The sequence below is a fragment of the Peromyscus maniculatus genome, chromosome 13 (genome assembly GCF_049852395.1).
Source record: "Peromyscus maniculatus bairdii isolate BWxNUB_F1_BW_parent chromosome 13, HU_Pman_BW_mat_3.1, whole genome shotgun sequence".
In the NCBI taxonomy this organism is placed as follows: Eukaryota; Metazoa; Chordata; class Mammalia; order Rodentia; family Cricetidae; genus Peromyscus; species Peromyscus maniculatus.
This window is the reverse complement of record NC_134864.1, coordinates 7597597-7619484: the sequence shown is the minus strand read 5'-3', so window position 1 is coordinate 7619484 and position 21888 is coordinate 7597597. Positions and strand designations below refer to the sequence as shown.

General features: G+C 47.5%; 1 protein-coding gene across 18 annotated transcripts in view; it reads right to left on the bottom strand.

The window, feature by feature from the left end:
- The window catches only part of Agap1 (ArfGAP with GTPase domain, ankyrin repeat and PH domain 1), a 467544-nt gene that overhangs the window by 220079 nt on the left and 225577 nt on the right, over nucleotides 1-21888 (bottom strand). For all 18 annotated transcript variants that reach the window (XM_016007105.3, XM_076549566.1, XM_016007106.3 and 15 more), the window contains one exon: nucleotides 16174-16266. In XM_016007105.3, coding sequence (XP_015862591.1) covers nucleotides 16174-16266 — 93 coding nt within the window. The remainder of the gene's footprint in view (nucleotides 1-16173; nucleotides 16267-21888) is intronic.

The following is a 21888-nucleotide window of genomic DNA, read 5'->3' as shown; positions in this document are numbered from 1 at the left end:
TGGCAGCCACTCCACGTCTGCTGTGTGCTGTACAGGGTACTCTTCGGCTAGAGGCATTAAGTGCATTTCTGACTCGGTATTTTCAACATATAATTGCCATCAAGCCTCAGTGTGAAGTAGGGAGCCCTCAGCAGCTCATGAAGTCTCAGTATTCTCATTCTTGAGGTTGGCTAAGGATCCACGGAACTTGTATCCCAAAGACACATCTGTCCTTGCAAAGTGAAGGGACAGTGCTGCCCACCATATGCAGGACAGCAGAAGATAGACTGACTCTGAGAGAGGTCAGAATGCCCCCATTAGCTGCAGAAAATGAAGTGCCTCACCACCAAGCAAGGCCAGGGCAGCTGGGCTGACCTCCGTGGATTCCTGTAGCCACTGTGGCAAAGGCTTGTCACAGTACAAACAAAGGCTAAAAGATCTGGTGGTACCTTTCACCCCCAACCATCCAGAATTTGGCTGCAGAATGGCTCCAGGAATGTAAAAGCGCTTGGCCACTGATCAGCCCGTGTGTAGGGCAGGAAGCCACCGATCAGCTTGACCACTGATTAGCCCATGTGTAGGGCACAAAGCACAGTGGTAAGGTAATGACACCTGGTCCTCAACACTGATGATCAGAACTTGGGGGGGGGGGTAATCAGGGTCCAGGAGATGTGTCCTAAGAAAAAGGGACCCCTTACTTTCACCTTCTCAGACTGAAAAGGGCCTATAAGTGCTGCAGAAAGGCAGCCTCCCCTCTGTGGGAACTAGGGGCACCAGAGACAGCAAAAGTCAACTCACCTATCTCAGAATGTAGCTTAGGCATGGCCTAAGACACCTCTTCTTAAGCATTTTCTGTAAACCTTCCAGAACACACAGAACTCGGGCTTCCCACTGAAATCTTGAGGGCTACAGCACTGCCCATTCCAAGCTTTGTGGCTCCAAGGACGCAGCTGACCTTCCCAGATCACTTTATCAGGGAAGGCGTTAATCGGTATCTTCTTAAGGTGGTTGTGGGAACAGAGGTTCCCCAAGTAAGTACTTACTGAGGGCTGCTCTGGGAATCTTGGATTACTAGTGAGCAAATGGATTAATACTGGATTCTTGACCTGTGGTCTGTACACCCCAGGAGGTGGCATACCCGCCCCCCCACTAGAGTGCAATGGCTCAGATCAAGGTATTCAACTCTATGCTACTGCTTTTGCTTTGTTGTGAAATAGAGTATTTGTCTAACTATGTAAAGATGGGTTGCAATTGTTTGTGTTGTAGGATAACTGTTAAACTATGTAAATGTGTTGCATTTGCTTATGCTGCATTTGTCTAACTATGTAACGATGTGTTGCTGCTTCACCTGGCCTGCCTAAGGCACCTGACTGGACTAATAAAAAGCTGAACGGCCAATAGCTAGGCAGAGGGAGGAATAAGTGGGGGTGGAGGGCAGAGAGAAAAGGGGAGCCAGCAAACCAGCCAGCTGGGGGTCAGAGAGACAGACACAGAGGAAGCAGGAAAGCAGGATGGACAGCACACAGATGAGGTAAATGAGCCTCTGGACAGCATACAGATTAATAGAAATGGGTTAATTTAAGTTAAAAAACAAAAAAGCTTGCTAGAAACAAGCCTAAGCGAAGGCCGAGAATAATTATTAAGTCTTTTTCATAATTCATAATAAGTCTCCATGTCACGATTTGGGGGCTGGCTGCCCAAGCAAGCCTGCTCCAGCACTTCCCTGTTCTTGGAACTCTAGCGTCACCTGTGCCCAAGAAACAGGTTTTCCAGAAGCCAGAGAACAACCAGCAACAACACACCCCCACCCCCACCCCCCGGCCAGGAACCTAAAATCAAGCTCACTATCCACACTCACCTTCCTCTGGGAGGTTTGAAATAATTACATCAGACCACCTTTCTGCATGAAGGTGCCATTTCAGCAGGCTGTTCAGTGGTCTGAGTAATAGGCCTTCTAGAATGTTCACTGCCACACAGGAACCCTGTCAGGTTTGCTTTTCAGGACCTCCAGAAGCTCTTATCAGTTGGTCCTTCCTTTGTGATAAACTTTGAAGTGGATCTCAGGGCACAGAACATGATTCAGTAAGACACCCATCACAAACAGCTCAGAGCACACACAGGCAGGGATCCATGTCCATGCCCTCTCTCCTCCTTTCAGGGACCATGACAAAGTACCCTCACACATTAAGAACTTTTAAAAGTCATTGATAAGGTTCATTAATGTATCAAAATGTCACCTACTCAATGTGAGCCATTAAAAATTATTAGTACAAGTATTAGGAAAAATAGTCATCAGAGTGCAGAAATACCAAGCACACACAGCCATCACCTTGGAGGTGCCCTGCCCGTCCTTCTCTTGTACCAGACCCTCAGCCGAAGACCTGAACCCCAGCATGCACAGGATGGGTCTTGGTGGAGAACCAAATTCACAGAAACCCTTGAAGAAAAACAGTCTGTGATCCCTTGGGAAATACTAGAAATTCTCTTCAAACATGAGCTGCTTAGAGAAAAAGGAAGTCCTATTTGTAACATCCGATGTTTACAATTGTGTCCTCCCAATCTGAAAGCCAATGTATTTCCTTTCCTCTGCAATTTGGGAAAAGCGCAAGCCTTGGTTATCAGGAGCCCAGGGCTGTGCATGCCCCTTGCTTCTTGCATCCCTCAGGTCGAAGTGGGACTTCCTGCTGAATTCTCTAGAAAGTGGAGCACCTGCTGTGTTATCTGAAAACTGAAGGCAGATTGGTCAAATGTATGGGGTCAGTGGAACCAGGAAGGAAGATAATAAAGCCACTGCTTTGGGGGATGCTGTGTGAATCCTGACCTTTTAAGATCTGGTAAAAACAAAGGGATGAATCTAGGTATCTATGTAGCATCTTCTGGCAAGCGCAGCACAGTTGGTTCTGTGGGAAACGATGACATTTAAAAACATCCGGGGAAGTGGAACAATAAGGATGGAATAAGGTAACAAAACTAAACTCAAGACGAAGAGCTCCCCTTTCCTTGATGAAGGACACCAAAGTATCAGCATCTGAGTGACAGACGCTGTATACTGTAGGACCTTAACAGGCCACACTAACTAGTGAGCAACATCCCATCAAATGGGTTTCTCAGCCGAGGGCTGGGTGCTATGTGAAGCTATCATCTCGTTACCTCTATCCAATGAGTCCAGCTAACACAGAGAAGGTATTGAATTTTATTGTTTATATTGACCAAAGGGCAACTATATCTACCAGATGAATAAGGGAATAAGTGTGCCTTGATAAAGGACTAATTAATCCCAGCCACAGCCTTATACAGAAAAAGAAATTGTTAAATGTAAATATTGTCTGTTGTTCTTAACTGAAAATGAAGTATTATCTGGGCTCAAGATGCATGCAGCTCAATGACAGAGTGCATGTCTACTAGGCATAAGGACCTGGGTTCAATCCCCAGTACTGGGACAAATAGTCTCTACTTGGAAAAGTAGGTTCTAAGATGAAGTATGCTGAGTGCCATAGGTGAGTGAAGCAAAATGGTATTTACACACACAGATGGCACAGGGCAGGAGAAAACACAACTGGATAGTTTAAAACCAATGGAATCACATTTCCCGGCAGTCTCCCACGTTGCTTACTGGGTCACGAGTGCAGTAGCCCACAAGATGCTCAGAACGCCTTCCTCCAAAGAACAGTTCTGTCTGACACAGAGGCAGCACTATGAGTCTCAATTTTAATGTCCTTTCCTTTGAGTCTCTAGGCAAGAAGGCAAAGGGACCAACCAGGGCACAGGAAGCCATTTCTGAGCAGCCCAGCCGTCCCTGGGTGCTTCTTTTATGCTCGCTCAATTTCAGTGTAGGTAAACGGGCCTCATCATCTTCAGAAATCATTTCCAGTAGCAATGTGCACTTTCCTACAAATGGTCTTGTGTTTAGTCTTGCCAAATTGCAAACAGTTAAGAGTTGTATGAGTTAATTCTAAGGAATCTTCCCTACTGTTGATAAAGAGGGATTCCATTAGGGGAGAGTTGGGGGGGTGGGGTCTGTAACGTGAGACATAAGAACACGCTCTCCTTCTGCAGGAATTATTCTGTCCCACCAAGGCACTGGCCACCGTGGCGGGAACAAAAAACCACAATCAACCTGGAAAGGCACACTGCAGTTGAGGCAGGTGCTGCAAATATAAAAGGAGGCAGTGTGATGGAAGGGCATTACCTAATCTAAGTGTGAAAAATATTTTTATTGCTCTGGGAATAGTCACTGTTAACTGAATGCAACAACAAAAGGGGGGGAAAGAGCATGCGGGCCCGAGGGGATTACCAAATCAATTAACAAGTAATTCAGGAACTAATCTCTATATTGCCTCTTAGCACAAAATTGTATCTTTAATTTCTCCTGCAATAAGCATCCCTGTGATGGCCCTAACACACACTGCCGCTGTAAATGAGTTTACAAGTATCTCTTTTTGATTGGCTATACAGCATTATTTCTTCACAGTTCAATGCTACTGCAGCCAAGTGCTCTGAAATATTTAATTACGCTGGTAGCTACCGGTTACCAATTTGCAAGACCCACAGTGAGTACAGTACATTTTAGAAAACTAGTAATCAGCTAATTAAAACCACAGCGAATTCCAGCTACTCCAATTACCAACACCGGCTGCTGGATACACTCAGAGGGCTTGCTTTCGGGAAGGAGGTCTTCGGGACTAGCTATCCCCAGGAACACGGATGCCATGCAACCCAGACTGCTCCTGACAAGCTCTACTCAGAGACTCTTCCCACAGCTGTCCTGGGTACCCTCCTGTGCCGCGGGCATGCGTGCGTTAATGTAACCGGTGAAGCTGCAGTGGTTGGTGGCTTAGCAGGTTTGGGGAGGAAGCAAACTGGGTTGGAATCTTGCAAGGTGAGATTTGGCCTTCTCATCTGTTAAAGCTGTTGGCTTTCGCATCTGTTAAATGGATGAATGTCGCTTCAGCGCTGCTGAGGGGACTGTGAAGCCTGCTAGATAAAAACACACACACACACACACACACACACACACACACACACACACACACACACACAGAAGTGGGTTGGGCTCTGCTGTGAGAACCAGGTCTTCTCAAGGGCCAGGTTCTTATTTATTCCCTTCTTCAGCCAGTACGAGGTTTAAAGAGAACGGCCAGTTACAATGCTAACAAAATCTGGCTTGTGACCGGCAACATTATTTACGTATGTCTTCAGGTGAACACACAAAAAAAGAACAGCCCATGGTGTTTACTGTGGACAGAGCTCTGGAAACGCTCCTGTAAAGATGGGTCCTAATCCGCCACCTATGAGAACTTGGGTCAGTCTATTCTTCCCAGGACTCAGTTTCCCTATATGTAAAATTTCTCAGGTTTTCAAGCAGCTATTTTACCAAGCTAGGATACTGACTCAGAAGGAGGCCACTGGGTTATGTGGGAAAATATGGGAAGACAGCACATGAAGGTGGGTGGGAGGGGATCTTGTGGTTAATGTATCATATTGGTGTTGATTAGCATCTATCAGTTTAACTAATATGCTTCATAAATGTTTATATAAATACATATACATTCTTATTCACCGAGAGTATTGCCTAAGAAAAATTAGTCAAATCCTAATTAGCAGAATTTTTAATTCCAATGGGGGAAAAAAAAATCACATGACAAACCCCAGGGCAGATTTGGCTAGTGAGGACCCTTAGAGGAGGTGTTCAACAGCCTGACCTCAGTGGAGGGCAGTACCACAGTGGCGCGCCAACCACATCTGCAGGGTGAATGCTCCAAACAAAAGGAAACCTTGGCTAAGGGCAGAACTGTCCACCAGGTACAAGTCTCTGGCCACCATTCTGAAAGTCCACTCCCTCCAAGTCTACCTGGAAGGTCCTTCCTACTGGTCTCTTCTTTATACCTAGCCTCTTCTCTACTCCTAGCCTCTTCTCTATACCACGACTCTCCAGCATGCCCTCCACTATGGGATGAGCCCAGGAAATAGTAAATCACTGAAAATTTAAAAAACAAACAAACAAACAAACAAACAAAACCCCAAATAATCCACTGTAACAACCGAGCTCTGAAATACTCGAGTTGCAATTCAATTTAAAGGTCTGATCGATATTGGAAAAAAAATAGTAGTTTATGTACTAACACCCTTGATATCCTTGTATAAGAGCTGGGAGATAAGCTCTGCTCTGCCTACACACACACACACTTATACACAGACACAAAACACACATACATACACATATAAATGCATGTGTGTGCACCACACACATAAACAAATACATGGTACACAGGGCTTAGACATGAGAAATTTTCAGAAGAAAATAATTTTCTGTTAAGCTGATCTATGATTGAATACAATTCATGAAAAGTTTTACAGACTATGGCCACGGCGTCCGAGTAGCAACTCAATGTCCTCACCACTACCTTCACCAAAGGGGAACTCAACAGTGACTTCCCTTGGAGAAAGCTGCCAATCCTTGCCTCTCCAAATGATGGCACCTAGGGCCACAGACTGCAGCGGCTGAACCAGGAGCTTCCTCCTGCACACACTGAAGAGCAGGTGCTCTGTGTCCTCCCCACTAGAAACTCACGCCCACACCCAGGAGCTGTTCAAGAGACATCAGATGGTCCAAGATGGCTGAGCAATGTTCCTAACAAAGGCTCAAGGTTGTGAATGGCCAAGAAAGACCGGGGCACTGTTAGAAAGTGCAGGTGGTGAGGAGCATGCATACCCTTTCTAAGGTATTTTTGCTAAGCTGTCCTTCAAGAATCCTTCAGTAGCAGAGCCGCACAGTCCTAACATGTCAACTCTCCTGCTTTGTTTGCTGATTAATGGTTAAACCCAAGTAGGAAACCATTACCCAATGGCTCACGTCTCCATTGCTTTAGACAGGGGCCTGGCACCTACTCAAGACTATCTTCTCTTCCAAGTCATTCTTTGAGATAGTGTTGGAGTATCAATAACGTCTCATTAAGGGAAACTGGTCAAGAGAATAGAGTCTCTGGCCTATATCTCTGGCATAATAGTCCAGGTGGGTGGGACCAATCAGAAGCCAAGGGACCACTTCTAAGAAGGCAGGCTCACCTTAAGCCATGCCAAAGAGATAGGTGGGAATAATTAGTCCTTCAACGAGGTACAGTACTTTTCCTTCCCAGAATGCCCACCCTAGTGCAGAAGCTTATAGGGGCATGTGGCCCCCAAGTCTGCCTGCTTTTCTGAATAACTAGGAAAGATGGTAACTTCTCCTTCTCTTCTCTCCACCCCTGCTGTAAGCACGCTTTCCCCAACACTCTGTGCTTCCTTAGTTTTCTCAACACCACCCCTCTCTGCCATGTGGTGGCTTGTCCATGTCTGTTCTCCATGCCACCCCAAACAGCATAGCATTTTTTTTTTTTTCCTTCCTCCATTCTTCTCTGGGCAGTTGCTGGGATTTACAGCTTGCTTGCCCTGGGGTGTTTTAAAAATATCCTCATATATCATTTGAATATATTCTTAAGTTCTTTTGTTAATGAGACTAACAACCCCAAGAGGGGACCCCCGATTTCCTCAGTATCATCTGGTGACCCAGATGGGACTCCTCAAAATCTGGTAACAGTATCAGAAGCATCTTGGCTTGTATATTTTTTATGTAGCTGCCACGATACTTACAAACTTTAAACAACTTTCTATAGAACAAAGTGGTTGGTGGAGACTGAATATCTGTATGGTATTTAGTAATGAAGCCATAGGCTAATGTAATCAAAACCTGTAGGTTTGCCGGGCATGGTGGTGCACACCTTTAATCCCAGCACTCAGGAGGCAGAGGCAGGTGGATCTCTGTGAGTTCAAGGCCAGCCTGGGCTACAGAGTGAGTTCCAGACCTGCCATGGCTGTTACATAGAGAAAGCCTGTCTTAAAAAACAAAAACAAAACTCTGTGGGTTTAACATTTAAAAATTCCTAAGTAAAATGATGAGCATGAAGACATTTATTTAGAGACAATTTTTCCAAATGAGCTCTAAGAAGTAGAAAAGGCTGAAAGAAACCAGTTGTCTGAGATGATTTCTGGGCTACTGACAAAGGCTTTTATACTTTGAAGAATAGACGGAGAATGGCCACTTGTGTAATCCAAATATAGCATCTTATATACATGAAACAGAGTTAAATATAGAGGATGATGGGTTAAAAATTATACCGTTTCTAAAGTGTAACAATGTATAGCACAGCTTCTTAAATGTTAACCAATTCTTTTAGAAGAATGTAAAATTCATTTGAGGGAAGAAAAAATGTTCATACTATCAACTTACATGTTTATCACCACTACTGTCACCTCCACTACCTCTACCACCACCATCAATACCACCTCCACCACCACCTCTATAACCATGATCAATATCACCTCCACCACCACCTTTATAACTATCATCAATATCACCTCTACAATCATGATCAATACCACCTCTACCACCATCTCTATAACCACCATTGATCAATACCCCCTCCACCACCACCTCTATAACCATCTTTACCACCTCCACCACCGTCTCTATAACCATCGTCAATACCACATCTACCACCATCTGTATAACCACCATTGATCAATACCACCTCCACCACCATCACACCTCTACCGCCATCATTACTACATCTTCACTAATACCATATCCATCACCATTACTATCATCCCTACCACAATCATTACCAAACTCAGTAATACCATTTTCACCACCATCACTACCACTTCTACCATTGCCACAACTACTTCCACCACCACCAGCCTCACCTCTATCACCGCATCCTTCTCTCCACTTCCTCCTTGCTCTTCAGACACCGTGGAGACAGCACTCACTCCATCATGGGTACACAAAACAGGGGGAGCAGAAAGAAGACCCCAGTGTTCAACCAGGTGTTGGGAGACGAACAAGGAAGATACCACATCTCATCAGATATAAAGTACACCTTTCTGGGATCGACTGTGACCCTCAGAGGGGAGAAGCCCCAGAAGACCCCATGTGCCTAGATAAGGGAAGCTCAAAGAATCATCAGCATCATCGAGCACAAGGATGCTCAGTTTACAGACTCAACCTTGCAACTCTGACTTACACATCGCTTTCCTCAGGGCCTGCGGTAACACTGCAAGACCTCATTTGGTCCATGTCTAGGTCCTACACAACAAGACGTAGCCGCTGGCACTCTTGAGGAGAGTATACTGTGAAATGCACAGTATTAGATGGGAAATTCAGCTGGGAAGACTTGCCGAAGGCATGCCATAGGGCTGGGAGGCCTGAGTCCCGGCTCCTCTGTTTGTTAGTGCTGTGACCCTGGTCTCTCAGAGCTGCAGATTGCTCATCTGCAGCGGGGCCCAGGCAGGTAGAATTTAAGCAGGGCTCTGATCTAAAGCAGGATGATGTCCTAACACATCAGAAGCCTCCCTCACATCCAGGGGCCACTCAGCTCATCACTGCCAGCCCCTCACTCCAGACTGCACCCAGGAGCACGGGGCCAATGCTAATGCTGCCCCACAGGCAGAGAGGGGAGTCAGTAGGGCAGGTGAGGGTCTGATGCAGTGGGAGAGGATTCCAAGACGGCAAGTATTTAGTGCTTCCATTTTCCCTAGTCTACAAACAATTCTTGTATTAGGTACTTCAAAGGAAATGAAGAAACCTATGAAAACATTTCCCAAGCTCTTCCATGTCCATTTTAAATGTCACCAAGCTTCTGTATATTTAATTATAGCTGTCAGTGCTGGTATCAAGGGAAAACGGTGTACTTGACTTTAAAACTTGGCCATCAGTGACTCCGTTAAAAATAAATTCTCTTCCTGAGATGGAGGAAAGGAAAATGTACTTTTGCTATGACCTGATAAAAGTGTCACTGTGTGATGCCTTTCTTGAAAAGCTTAGAACGGACACCACTGAGGACTTCTTTAGATGTCCCCTTCTCAGTGGAGCAGGTCCCCAGGGGAATCTGCTGTCAGGAGTGAACACGACTGAGCGTGGCAGGCAGGGGCATTCCACTGCAGATCACATGCAGGAGCACTGTGGCTGGGGATGCTGCTGCTTCAGGCCGAGAGAGAGAGACAGGAGTCAGTATCATAGGTGAGGGGTCCGATGTACGTCTAACGGTGTTTACCGTGTTCATTTACACCAGTCTACAAACACAACTCCGATATTAGATAATAATATTAGATTTTAGGTGTATCCCCGAACTCTTCCATGTTGCAAATGAGGAAATAGCAGAGTACACTGCAGACACCCCAACCATCTTTTGGGGTGTCCAGTCTGAGAGCCAGGCCATACACCCCAGGGGCTCACTGTTGCTGTTTCCAAATAAGAAGTTTTTGAGACAGATCAGAGGGACCATTTCTCCCTGACACATGGGGATAGGAGTTAAGCAGGGGTGGGCAATGCCAGATACTATACATGCTGTTAAATATTACAGAATGGAAAATCACAACAAAATGAAAACTCTATAGTGAAACCTTTTGTATGACTTGAAAAATTAAGAGTTTTGAGTTTAGCGCTCAACTTTTGCTAAGGCTTTATTCCAAACACTCATAAAATGTTTTCTGTGAATAATTCAAACCCTCAGGGATAGACCATCTAACAGGCTCTTCCCTTACCCTGGCAGCCTTGAGCAGGGAGCTGCCAGCCAGGCAGCCCCTTCACTGGTCAAGTGCCCTTTGTGGCAGCCTGGCTGGGAAATCTCTCAATCTGAGGACACCCCGACATCTATAAAGGACCACTCTAGCAACAGCCGCAGGCACACTCCAGTCATGACCCCTTGCCTCTGAATGAATCTGCTTGCCCTCTGCGATTCTCATGGAGGCCAGAGGGGGAGCTCTTCCCCTGATGGCCCAGAAGGTGGCCCTAGACACACCCCTGCCCTAGGGAGGTAACCAGGCTGGCTATTCAGCCCCTAGGGCTGTCTGCACTGAAATACTATGCCCCAAACACCGCTTCTCCCAGATGATCTTCCCGTTGTACCCGCAGGTAACAAGGCCAACGGTGCAGAGGTGCAGCAAGCCTCTGCCATGCAGTGACAGATAACAACCTGTGACAGTCCGTGACTGCTGCTTCATCCTCACTCTCAACCTGCCTGGATTTGGAGACACCCGGGAGACACACCTCTGGGCGTGTCTGTGAGGGCAATTCTAGGGAGTAATCCCACTGAAAAGCCCCCTTGAATGTGGGCAACATCATCTGATGGGTCAGGATTCCAGAAGTAAGAAAAAAGGAAGGCGAGAACTGAGTACCAGCCTTGGTCTCTCTTTGCTTGCTAAGGATACAATGTGACCAGCTGCCCCACACTCCTGCTGCCATGATGGACCACACCCTGGAGCTATGACCAGAATCAACAATGCTTCCTTCCCTTGGGTTCTTCTGGGGGACACTTTGTCACCATGGTAAGAAAAGTAACTAATGCCCCCACAGCACTGACAGGTCACAGCATACCAACACTCAAGCCTTCTGGGCAGAGCGGGAAGGTGGAGGGGCAGGTACGATGATATTAGGACGAGGGTAACCACTGATCGGAGAGTAAACGGCCTCCTGGACTTGAGGTCCACAAGACAAGTTCTTTCTCAATTGCAGGGATGTGTCCTCTGAGCCATAGTAGAGATGGAGGATGAAGATCCCAAGAACTGGAAACTGCCTGGAGAAACCCCAAGGAATGAAATCATGTGGGCAGTGAGGACTCGGCGCCCTCCTCTTCAGAGCTCAGGCTCTCTACACACACCTCCCTGGGGTTCTGTGGTGAAGTCTAAATCCTCTCAAAATACCAAAATCTGAATCAAATAACAAGCCCAGGGCTTCCAAAAGCAGAAGGCAGAAGCAGTGTTTTGCAGGGCTTTGCAAAACCTCCCCCAAGCAAGGACACCCCAGGGAAAGCTGAGACGGGCCTGTGGGGACCCTGCACTGACTAGGTGGGGTCTTCACCGGGGCCTGATTTCAACATCAAAGCCACTCTGGGTATGGTAACAGGAGGGGACCCTGAGCCTATCTACCTGCAGCTGGCCTGCAGGAAGAGTGAAGAAAAGATCCCCAAACAGAAGCCAGCTAAGCGGAAACGGTATTTTCACGTCTGGAATCTCGGAAACGACTGCGCAGGCCTGTTTTTGTTTGTCCCCACCAACCGGAATCCAAATTCAAGTGTGGGAGTCTGACGAGCTAACGTGACCTCATGCCTGCTCCTGGGTACGCGTGTGTGAGGCATGCTCCTGCCATCCCTGACTCTCAGCATGAGCGTTAGGCCCTGGCTGGGAGTCCACGGGAGGGGAGGAGGCTTAGGGCTGTGTATCTGCACTCAGAGATAGAGATTAAAAAACGCTAAAGAGAAAGAAGAAAAGAGAGTACAGCTGCCGTCCCCCAAACAGACCTCCCATCTGCCACCCACGATTTGCATGTCACCTTCTCCGGGCTCATTTGTACTTCATTAACTGCCATTGACTTAACAAGATTTATGCAAATGACACTATAGGAGCTCCCCAACTCCCACTGCAATCAAGTGATTATGTATGTACAACTTGCCACAGCCATGAAAAATTAATACGTGACAAGCCCACTGGCCGCTGAGCTGGGCCGCTGGCTTTTATTTTCCTTGCTTTGCTTTTTAATTTCTACTCCAATAGTAATAGAAAAGAAACAGGACTCTCTAAACCCATCCACTCTGGGTACCCAGACGGGACAAAAGAGGAGTTGGAACTAGAGCCTGAAGAAATGAAGTTATTGCCCAGAGAACAATTCCCTGCTCTTGAGGAACCTTTGATTGGGGAAGAGAGAAATAAAGTCACTGGTGACGGTGACGGGGCCAGCTACCTGTGACAAGGTAAACAAGGGGACCGGTGCATGTGGGCAGGCTGTACAGCCATGAGGGAGGTCGCAGGCACGCAGCTCGCCCTCCTCGGTTTCTAAGCACCTGCAGGATTCCCTCGGAGGGCGGAAGAGTCCAATGGCCCCAGCACCAAGTGTTCAAGAACAGGAGCTTCCGAAGTGACTCCTCTGCCTTGAGGCCAGTGGGCCAGCAGCTGGGGGGGGGGGGGGCTCTGACAAGTCTCAAGCAGGATTCATTGAAGACCAAGGACTCTGCTGCTTTGGAGAGGGACAGAGCGGGTAGTTGCAAATGACCAGCAATGATTTCCCCTGAGGACAGACGCACATTCCTGCAGCGTCCCTGCAGTAACACATTCCTGCAGCGTCCCTGCAGTAACACATTCCTGCAGCGTCCCTGCAGTAACACATTCCTGCAGCGTCCCTGCAGTAACACACCGCTACATGCCTAGCCTTAGCTGTTCCTTCTACACAGCACGAGGTCCTTCTGTGTGAGAGGAGTTCCCATGTTTGATTTAACACTTCCAACTCAGGGCTGAAGAGATGGCTCAGGGGTTAAGACCACTAAAGGCTTTCACAGAGCACCCAAGTTTGGGTTCCAGCACCCACATGTGGCTCACAACCACCTGTAACTCCAGTTCCAGGGGATCCAATGCCCCCTTCTGGCCTCTGTGAGTACCTGCATGCACATGGCCCACAGAAACCTAACACAGGCACACACACATGAAAACAACAACCTCTAAACTGTAACTCTGCTTCGGAGGCTTTTTGTCACCGCGCAGTGGAAAGAACACAGATGTGAGGTCCTTGGCTTCCCAGCTACCTAGTCCTGAATGTTCATCCTGCTTAACTTACAATCAAAACAACCCAATGGCCCCACTCTGCCATGCTAAGGGTTAAGCGGAACTCTACATAAAAAAAAAAAACAAGCTCTCATTTAAATGTTCATTGATTTAAGAAGTCCACCTGTGCACTTTCTAGAATATTCTAGGCAGGTCCTGCCCCCGAGGCTCCGCCCTCTCAATCCTCTCGTTTCCATGCAGAAGTCACCACAGCAGGGTGAGGACAGTGAGGAGTGCAGCTATTCTCAAAAGGTCCACGTGCCTTGAAAATGTGAGCATACGCAGCATGCAGCGGTAGGTCACTGTAACTATTCAGACCACCTACAACCTCTACCTTACTCCACAGAAAGTGCAGGATGGCTCTGACTGGGGGACCTGGAACATCACAGATGGATGGAAACATTCTCTGCAGAATGTCTAGGTATGACATGATGCGGGGTGTGAGGCCTGAGCATCAACTTCAGTGGGATCACATGACGCTGGGAGCAGACCCCGGTAAGAGTTAGTCCATGGCTCCTCACAGTGGATGAAACCAAGTACTCTGTGCCCTGGAGTCATGAGAAAACCATGGTTTGGATTTCAACAAGAATGTCATGAGCATCCGAGAGTGCAAGGCTTCCCAGGGAACGCAGGGCCTGCAGTTTACACTGCACTGTCACCTCCGGTCTTGGGAAACTGAAAATCCGGGTGGAGAAGCCAGTCCTGTCCAAAGATGAGCAAGGAACAAATTAAATCCAATTACATCAGGGCCTGGCTGGCTCCCCAAGTTTCCTGCTGAGAAAGTGAGTTCCCCCCTTACACACACACACACACACACACACACACACACACACACACACACACACACACTCTCTCTCTCTCTCTCTCTCTCTCTCTCTCTCTCTCTCTCTCTCTCTCTCTCTCTCTCTCTCTCTGAGCCAGGAATGGACAGGAACCAGGAAGATGATATACATGAAGTAGCAATCTTCTTCAATGTCCCAACACCAGCTTTTCGAAAGAAAAACAGCTCCATAGTTTTTACAGCCCTACACGAAGTAACACTGAACAGAAACCTTACATTAGAGTGGCTCTGTGTGGAGTCGGATCAGAATCAAATAAGCAACATGAGTCAACAACGATGTACGCGGCCCTCAGAAGTAATAAACCTGTTTACGAGGAAAACAGCGCCCATCACCAGGGAGGCTGCTTGCAGGGAAGGTGAAATTTTTCTTCGAGGTGCTGCAAGCTGGCCCCACATCTGTCACCCAGTGCAGTAAGGGTGGTCCTGCGCAGAGGCACAACAGCACTGACTAACCTGTAGGCCTCCCTGCTCCCTTGGGTCAAGGCTCACACTGCCTTGTGGGCAGAGGGTCCATGTGGCACACAGGCCACCCTGGCTGGCAGCTGGAGGGCGGGACTGCAGTCGTCTTGGCTTCTCAGCCATCTGTGGCTCTTGAACTCACACATCTTCAATCTGAAATGGTCCAGCTTCTCACCAGGGCTGCAGCCATTAGCTGCAAACAGGTGAGACCTGCACGGCTGAGGAGAGCCCGCTACATCTGCATGAAGACTGCCTCTCCCTCAGAGCCCACGCGCACAGGCCAAGTGAAGCTGGGTGGCAGCTATGGAAAAGGCGATGGACGCCCTAGATCAACCAGAGCTACGAATGGGCCACCAGCGTCATCCATGGAAGGCAGAGCTATTTCCTGCTCACAGATTTCCCGCCCCCACCCAAACAGAACACACTCTAAATCAATTGGCTTTCTTTATCAACCAAAAAAGATGACATTTCCAGAGCCGCGGAGCAGGGTTGAACTCTTTATTCTTATTGTTTCGGAAATGAAGCAGCAAAAGACGTCACACGTGAATTCCAGTGTGTCTTGCTAGAGACGTGAAGCAATTTAGGAGCCGGTTTCCGGGCTAATGAAAACCCATTTCAGGCTAGCAACATTGGCCAAAACAAATGCTTGAATTCAAGTCCTGTTGTGTAATGGGGAAGTTTAATTAAGGCCCCACATTACAGCTGTAAATGTTCCTGTGTATAATAAGGTCTAAATGAAACTGAACCTAATCAAAGTTACAATCCCTTCATTAGCAAATTACAAACAAGAGCGCACAGCTGACATGCCAGCGATGATTATTACAACTAATTGCCTCGTTGTTACAGACCAGCCTGAAACAGTGTTCAGATGTCCGTCTGCAAGAGCAAATTAGGGCCACGTCAGGCTATTCCTGTGATCACAAGGGGTTCTTCTACAGCGATCTGATTTACCCCTGTCGCCTGGCGGCCAGCGGCCCAATCAAAGCCGCGCTACAAAGGCAGCCTTTGAAGCCAGTGCGGCATGGAAACACACTCCATATGCAGGCGGGCAGAGCGCACTTCATTAGAGCTGTTGTCCTATTCCCTCTTCTTATTCTAATGATCCCATTTTAATACTCACAGGAACCCCTTCTAATTGATGTCAAGTGAGTGACTTCTACATTCATCAACAGAGCACATCAAACAAACCCTGGTGCCCGAGCCAGCACCGGCTCGGGCTGCACCGAGGTGTGTCTCCGGCGAGGCGGGGAAGGGGACAAGTGTACCTGTTTAATTGGGATGGCTCGCCCGCTCCCGATGCTGTCCGCGCGGCTCTCCAGGCCTTTCTTCTCTTTGTCTGGGTCGCTCCCTTTCCTAGACTGGAAGCAAAAGTAAAGTTAGCATTTGGGCGAGGGTTGTGTCTGCCAGACGGGTCTCGCCCCGACGTCCAGAGCTCCCGCCAACGCGATTCAGAACCGCCGCCCCCAGCTGCTCCTCTGCACTGACTCATCATTCCAAAGAGAATTTTCTAAACTTTCCCCCTGACTTTTCTACTGCGAAATTATCTTTTAATTCTTTTTTAAAGAGTTCAAAACGCAATTACTAGAAACCAATGGACCATCCAGGAAAGCAACGCCCAGCGAGAAAACCTTCTCGAGCCGCAGTGAGCACAGCTGAGGAGGATGAGGTCCTCGAAGGTTATCTGGAAGCCCAACGACGGAAGCGTACGGGTTAACTGAACGTCTGGACGACCGACTTACTGGTCCACCCACCCCCACGAGCTGTTTCAAGGGGCAAGCAATGCTTCCTCTCCTTGCTTCCGGGTGGTTAGAAAGCAGCAATTCACAGTTAGAGCAGGCTACTGTGCAACAAAAAGATAAGGAGGCAAACACGGAAAATCTCTTTCTGACAAAATGTCAACATTCGGGGCACCACAAGCAACTGTTTGTTTGCCAGGTTCCCGAGGCAGTTATCCTGGACGGATTGTTGATGCCATGTGAACTGCCCGGTAGCTGGCAGGTGTGGGGAGGAGGGCACTTGGGGAACGCTGCAGGAGCGCCCGCCACTGTCCATGTCCCGTCTCCTGCTGGCATGAGCAAGCGTAAGCATGGTGATTGTCTGACAGATTTATTTTATTATGAGAGAAAGATCTGAGACTCGTCCTCCTTAATAACGGTGCTGACAAGTGACAACTTCACTCCATTACTTTTCAATGGGAACATTACTCACGCAATATTGAAAATGGAGAAACATTTTCCTGTGCTTTTCAAATCTGAGATGATATATGAAACGGAGAGACTCGGTGGTGTCCAGTGCTGCTGGGAGCAGCTAATGAAATTCAGATTCAAAAGGATGTGGGATAGAGCAGATGATGCTTCTAAAACAGTGTCCAAAAACGCAAAGGCCCTGAGATATAAAACAAGCAAGGACTGATGGGATGGACTTAAGATTCCAGGACGGACTACTGCCGAAAGACCCAGAGAAAGGTGCCTGTGATATTACCCGGCGCAGGCACTTCAAAGGTGGATTTTGCCGCCTGGCCATGCAAGTGAGAAAGCACACTCTTAGCTGATTACAGGGGCTTCCGCATTTATCAAATGCCTCCTCAGTGCCCCACGCCCCTGTGCCTTCATCATGGATCTCAGCTATGCTACAGAAAGTCCTTTAGTTTCTTTACTCTTCCATTAGTAATGCATAGCAAGACTCCACACAGCCAGTTCTTTGCCCACGTCAGTTCTGGGGAAGGTGGGCACATGAGGTTTCAAATTAAAAAATTAAGTTCCAAGGCTCACAGCCACAACATTTTAGAAATTCTGAATCAATGAAGAGCATAAAGGGCATTTTGGGAACTTTATCAGTTCTAAATACCTAAATCTGAAAATCCATCTTCATTATTCTCCATTAAGCAGAATAATTAACAAAACAAACATTTTTAAAAAAATGAACATTTTCCTGGAGGCGGCGCATCTGTCCCTAGTCGCTGTTCTCAGAGCAGAATTCCAGATTCCTCGGAAGCAGGAAGCAGCAGCCAGAGTCGCTGCACACAGCTCCAAACATGTAAAGAAACAGGAGCCATGCTCGCACAATCACAGGGTCAGAGAAAAATGAGACAGAAACTCAGGATCCACATTGGAAAAAAGGAAATCCACCAACAAGGACACCATTTTTGTGGAAAGTGCCATACAATTAAAGGGAAGAGCTCCAACAAGCTTCTGAGCAGAGGGTTTGCCGTCTCCAGCAGGCTGACTCCAGGAGACCGGAATCCAACAACTAAACCACAACCCAATCCACTAGCTATGAAAGCCCGAACCTCCGAATCCCGAGGGAAGACTCCTTGCTGTCCTGCCCACTTCACAGAGTCGCCAGTGGTGCATGTCCTGTGTCCCCCCCTCTGCCAAAACTGCTCATCAGAGGCCACCGGCAACCCTTGGTATCCATTGCTAGATCCAGCCTGCCGCACTCTTCAGAACCAGAGTTTATCACACCCGCCGCACTTCGGGAGACTTCAGGCCACCAGAATGACTGCTGAGCCCCACAGACACCGAGGACAGAGGGAAGGGAAGAATTATCTACTTCATTTCAAACGTGTTCAGCTCCCTATACATAATAAACCAAGTCCCTTGTACACTGGGCAGAGAGGGATGTCTGGCAACACCGCCCATCAAACAGAACCTGCTCTCTCAGCTTCAACCAAGAAGGCAGGAGCAGATGGAACACACCGTGCCAGGCTTCAGGGCTCCTGTCCTCCACAAGACACCAAGTGTCAATCCCTTTACACTGTGGATTTCACTGTCCTTTTTTCTCTGAGTAGGTCCAGGTTCTGGGCAATCTTTGGGTACTGGTGTACTTAACTGTTTAATGGTATCAGCATCACACAGCAAGCTTTTAAAACACCACGTAAAGACCCAATTCTTTAAAAGCCAGAAAAGACATAAAGCAACGCCATACAGAAGTTAGGGAGCCTTGCTAGCTTAACACCCACAAATGCAGGCAACACACACACACCCATTCAGGTAAATGGCAAGCCCTGGAACAGAGGCAGAGGAACGGATGGGGAGACCTGGACTTCCACTGAGCATGTGTGTTCTTCATGAAACAGTGGCTGCAAACTGCTCAACCTTGTGATTATTACAGAGACGTAATACACGCAGGGTTTTTTTCTTCTAATTCTTATATATTTCAAAATGTTATTTAATAAAATATTTCATCTACATGTAAATCAGGCTACTAAATGAACTGTTCTAAAAAACTCTGAATTTCTAAAGCAGACATGCAGTGGGTCATCTTTTAATGTTTCATTTCTCAAGGCAATGGCCTTACATAAAACATTAACAAAACATGATACAGTTTAAATTCCCGCTGGTAAGGCAAACATAATTGCCGCTGCAAAGTAATGCATAACCTGCTACGACTGGAGAGATTTAGTTTAGATAATTTCATACAAAATACATGGGATTTATTGTATGTTTGCAATTGAAAACATCTGAGAGCTGGAGATGTTATCCCTTTGTGGCACAGAACCACTTTAAAGGATAGGTGGGGCAGGATGAGAACTACGTGCCTACACCTGACCTCCAGCCCCTTTGGAATGGGCTAATAGATAAGTGGACGGTGCCCACCAGCTGCACATCTCCATTCTGGGCTGCGGAACAGTAACTAAGATGGTTTGCATCTGGCACAGCTGTTGACAGGTCTAAGCACATACACACTTTGACAACGTTAGTCAAAAGTCACCCACAGCAACAGATACAAAGACTGCAAAACTGGAAATACTTAAAAGAGGCTGTTTCCTACTGAAATCTGGATTCTTAATTGCCTAGATTTCAGGATTAATTCGCCTTCATTCCACTCCTTGTATGACACTGACATCTAGTGGAGTCGATGCTTCCAAGTCCTTGAACTTAAAATGCTCATCACCCACCTCCATCGCCATTCTGCCCAGCGGCAAAGCCAAACCTGGGGACAACCTCCACGTCGGCCATTCCCTGGAATTTCAGCTTGTTGATCCTTACACACCACAACACAAACCCGGCGCAGCACTAAATCCCTGCACGACCCCAAACTTCTGTTCCATGACCCTAGCTGGGCAGCTGGATTCAACTTTCCGAATGCTATACTCCCAAACTGTCTTCTGATGCTAAAGAGGAAGAGATCAAACGCGTTGCAGACACGCAGCCGGAGGCATCTAAGATCCGGCGGTTACGATGCAATTCACTGGGATTTCCAGTTACCGCGTTCTCACCAGCTTCAGTAAGGCCTGTAGCTCTGTGGCTTCCTGGCCTCTGTTTTCTTCCAGTGTGGCCAGCTCTGGCCACCATACTTCCTAGACACTTCTTCTTCTTCAGATCTTAAAACTAAGAGTCCTTCTGTGAGCTGTCAATCATCCAGGTCATGGGAGTTGTCAATCATCCAGGCCTCAGGATCTTTTTTGGATAGACGAGACAGGCTCTCCTTACAAACAGTTCTGTTTAAAGTGGTATTTCCTGGTTTCCATATTTCTTTCATGTGGTAGAAAACACAGGTAATGTGAACTGAGGTGCTAGGCAGGAATCACAGGTTGGGCTTCCACAGCCACTCCTAATAAATGTGGTCGTGGAGGATACAGAACTTCTCATCCACCACTCTTGGACTAGTACCTTCTTGGAGCCCAAAGCCTCTGAAGCCAGCTGTGGCTTCGGTAACTGGTTTTTCTGGACCCATTGAGTCACAAGTGAATGAGCACCTTTTGGGGAGGGGGCACCTTCTTAACCAACAGTCCTGCTCTGAGCATCCAGCTAGAAACCAACTGTTAATGTGACTGCTCATGCTGTGTGTCGAAAAAACTTTATAAGGCACAACCTTACATCCATGCCACATGTTACTACTGTAACATATCAGATACTTGCTTGTAAGTACAGAAGCCAAAATGACCCCTTCAGGCCTCCCCAGCGGCCCTTCCCTTCCAACTACGTCTGCTGACTATCACTGGTGTCCATGCTCCTGACTTCAACAGCAGTGGAAAAAAACCCCACAAATAATACCACTAAGAACCCCCTGCCTCTCTGGGGAGTGCTCCCAGCTGACAGCCCCATTGAAGAATAGCTACTGCTCCCAGATCAGAGATGTCCAGTGATGTGTCTAAGGTCAAACAGCGGCCAGCAGTGTCTGTCAGAGCTGCAAAGGAAAGAACAGGATGGCTCAAAGGGGGACCCTCTGTCACCAGCAGACAGGGGCATGAATGTTCTAACAGAGACAGTCACAAAGAAAGAGTGAGGCACCCACAGATCTGGCAGGTACCCACAGCATCATGTGACCATCTTCAGTTGAAGGCATCAAGTCAGACAATGAACTTCTAGCTATTCCTTTAGGTCAAGATAGGAATAAGAAACTTCTTTGTGACTCAGTCAATAGGAACCAACCAAAACTAGAGGCCAAATGATTTGTACAGGCTGTAAGTGTAGACATTGCACAGAGCTGGCCAGAGAGAGAGACGTCCTGAAATCACACCACAATAGCTCTGGGCTAAACTGCAAAGCCATCCATGATTGATTGGTGATGTCTGCTGGACATAAGAGGCAGGAAACAGTAGGTCTGCCTCTTCTGTAGTTCAGAAAATATCTGTACCCATTAGCCCAAAGAGCTTGTAAAAGTACACATGCCTGGCCCCACCCTGGACTCAGGGTATCTAAATCAAAGCTCAGATTTCCAATCCAGGACATTCCCTGGAGGACTTTGAGGACAGGCCAAGAGAAGCCTATGGCAGGGAGTCCCTAGAGGACAGGCCAAGAGAAGCCTGTGATAGGGAGTCAGTTCTCAGACCCCAACAGATGACCGGGCGATGGCTAGGGCCTCTCTGTGATTGGTCAGATGCAATGGGAATCCCCCAAGACCTTCACTACCTCTCCATGGATAACACAGGTCTCTAGTGTGAGACCATGAAGGTGCTGGGAGAGTAAAGGCTGCGCACAAACTCCTCAGGATTTGCACTCGGTCCCCACCGGGTAATCCCCATTCTGCTCAGG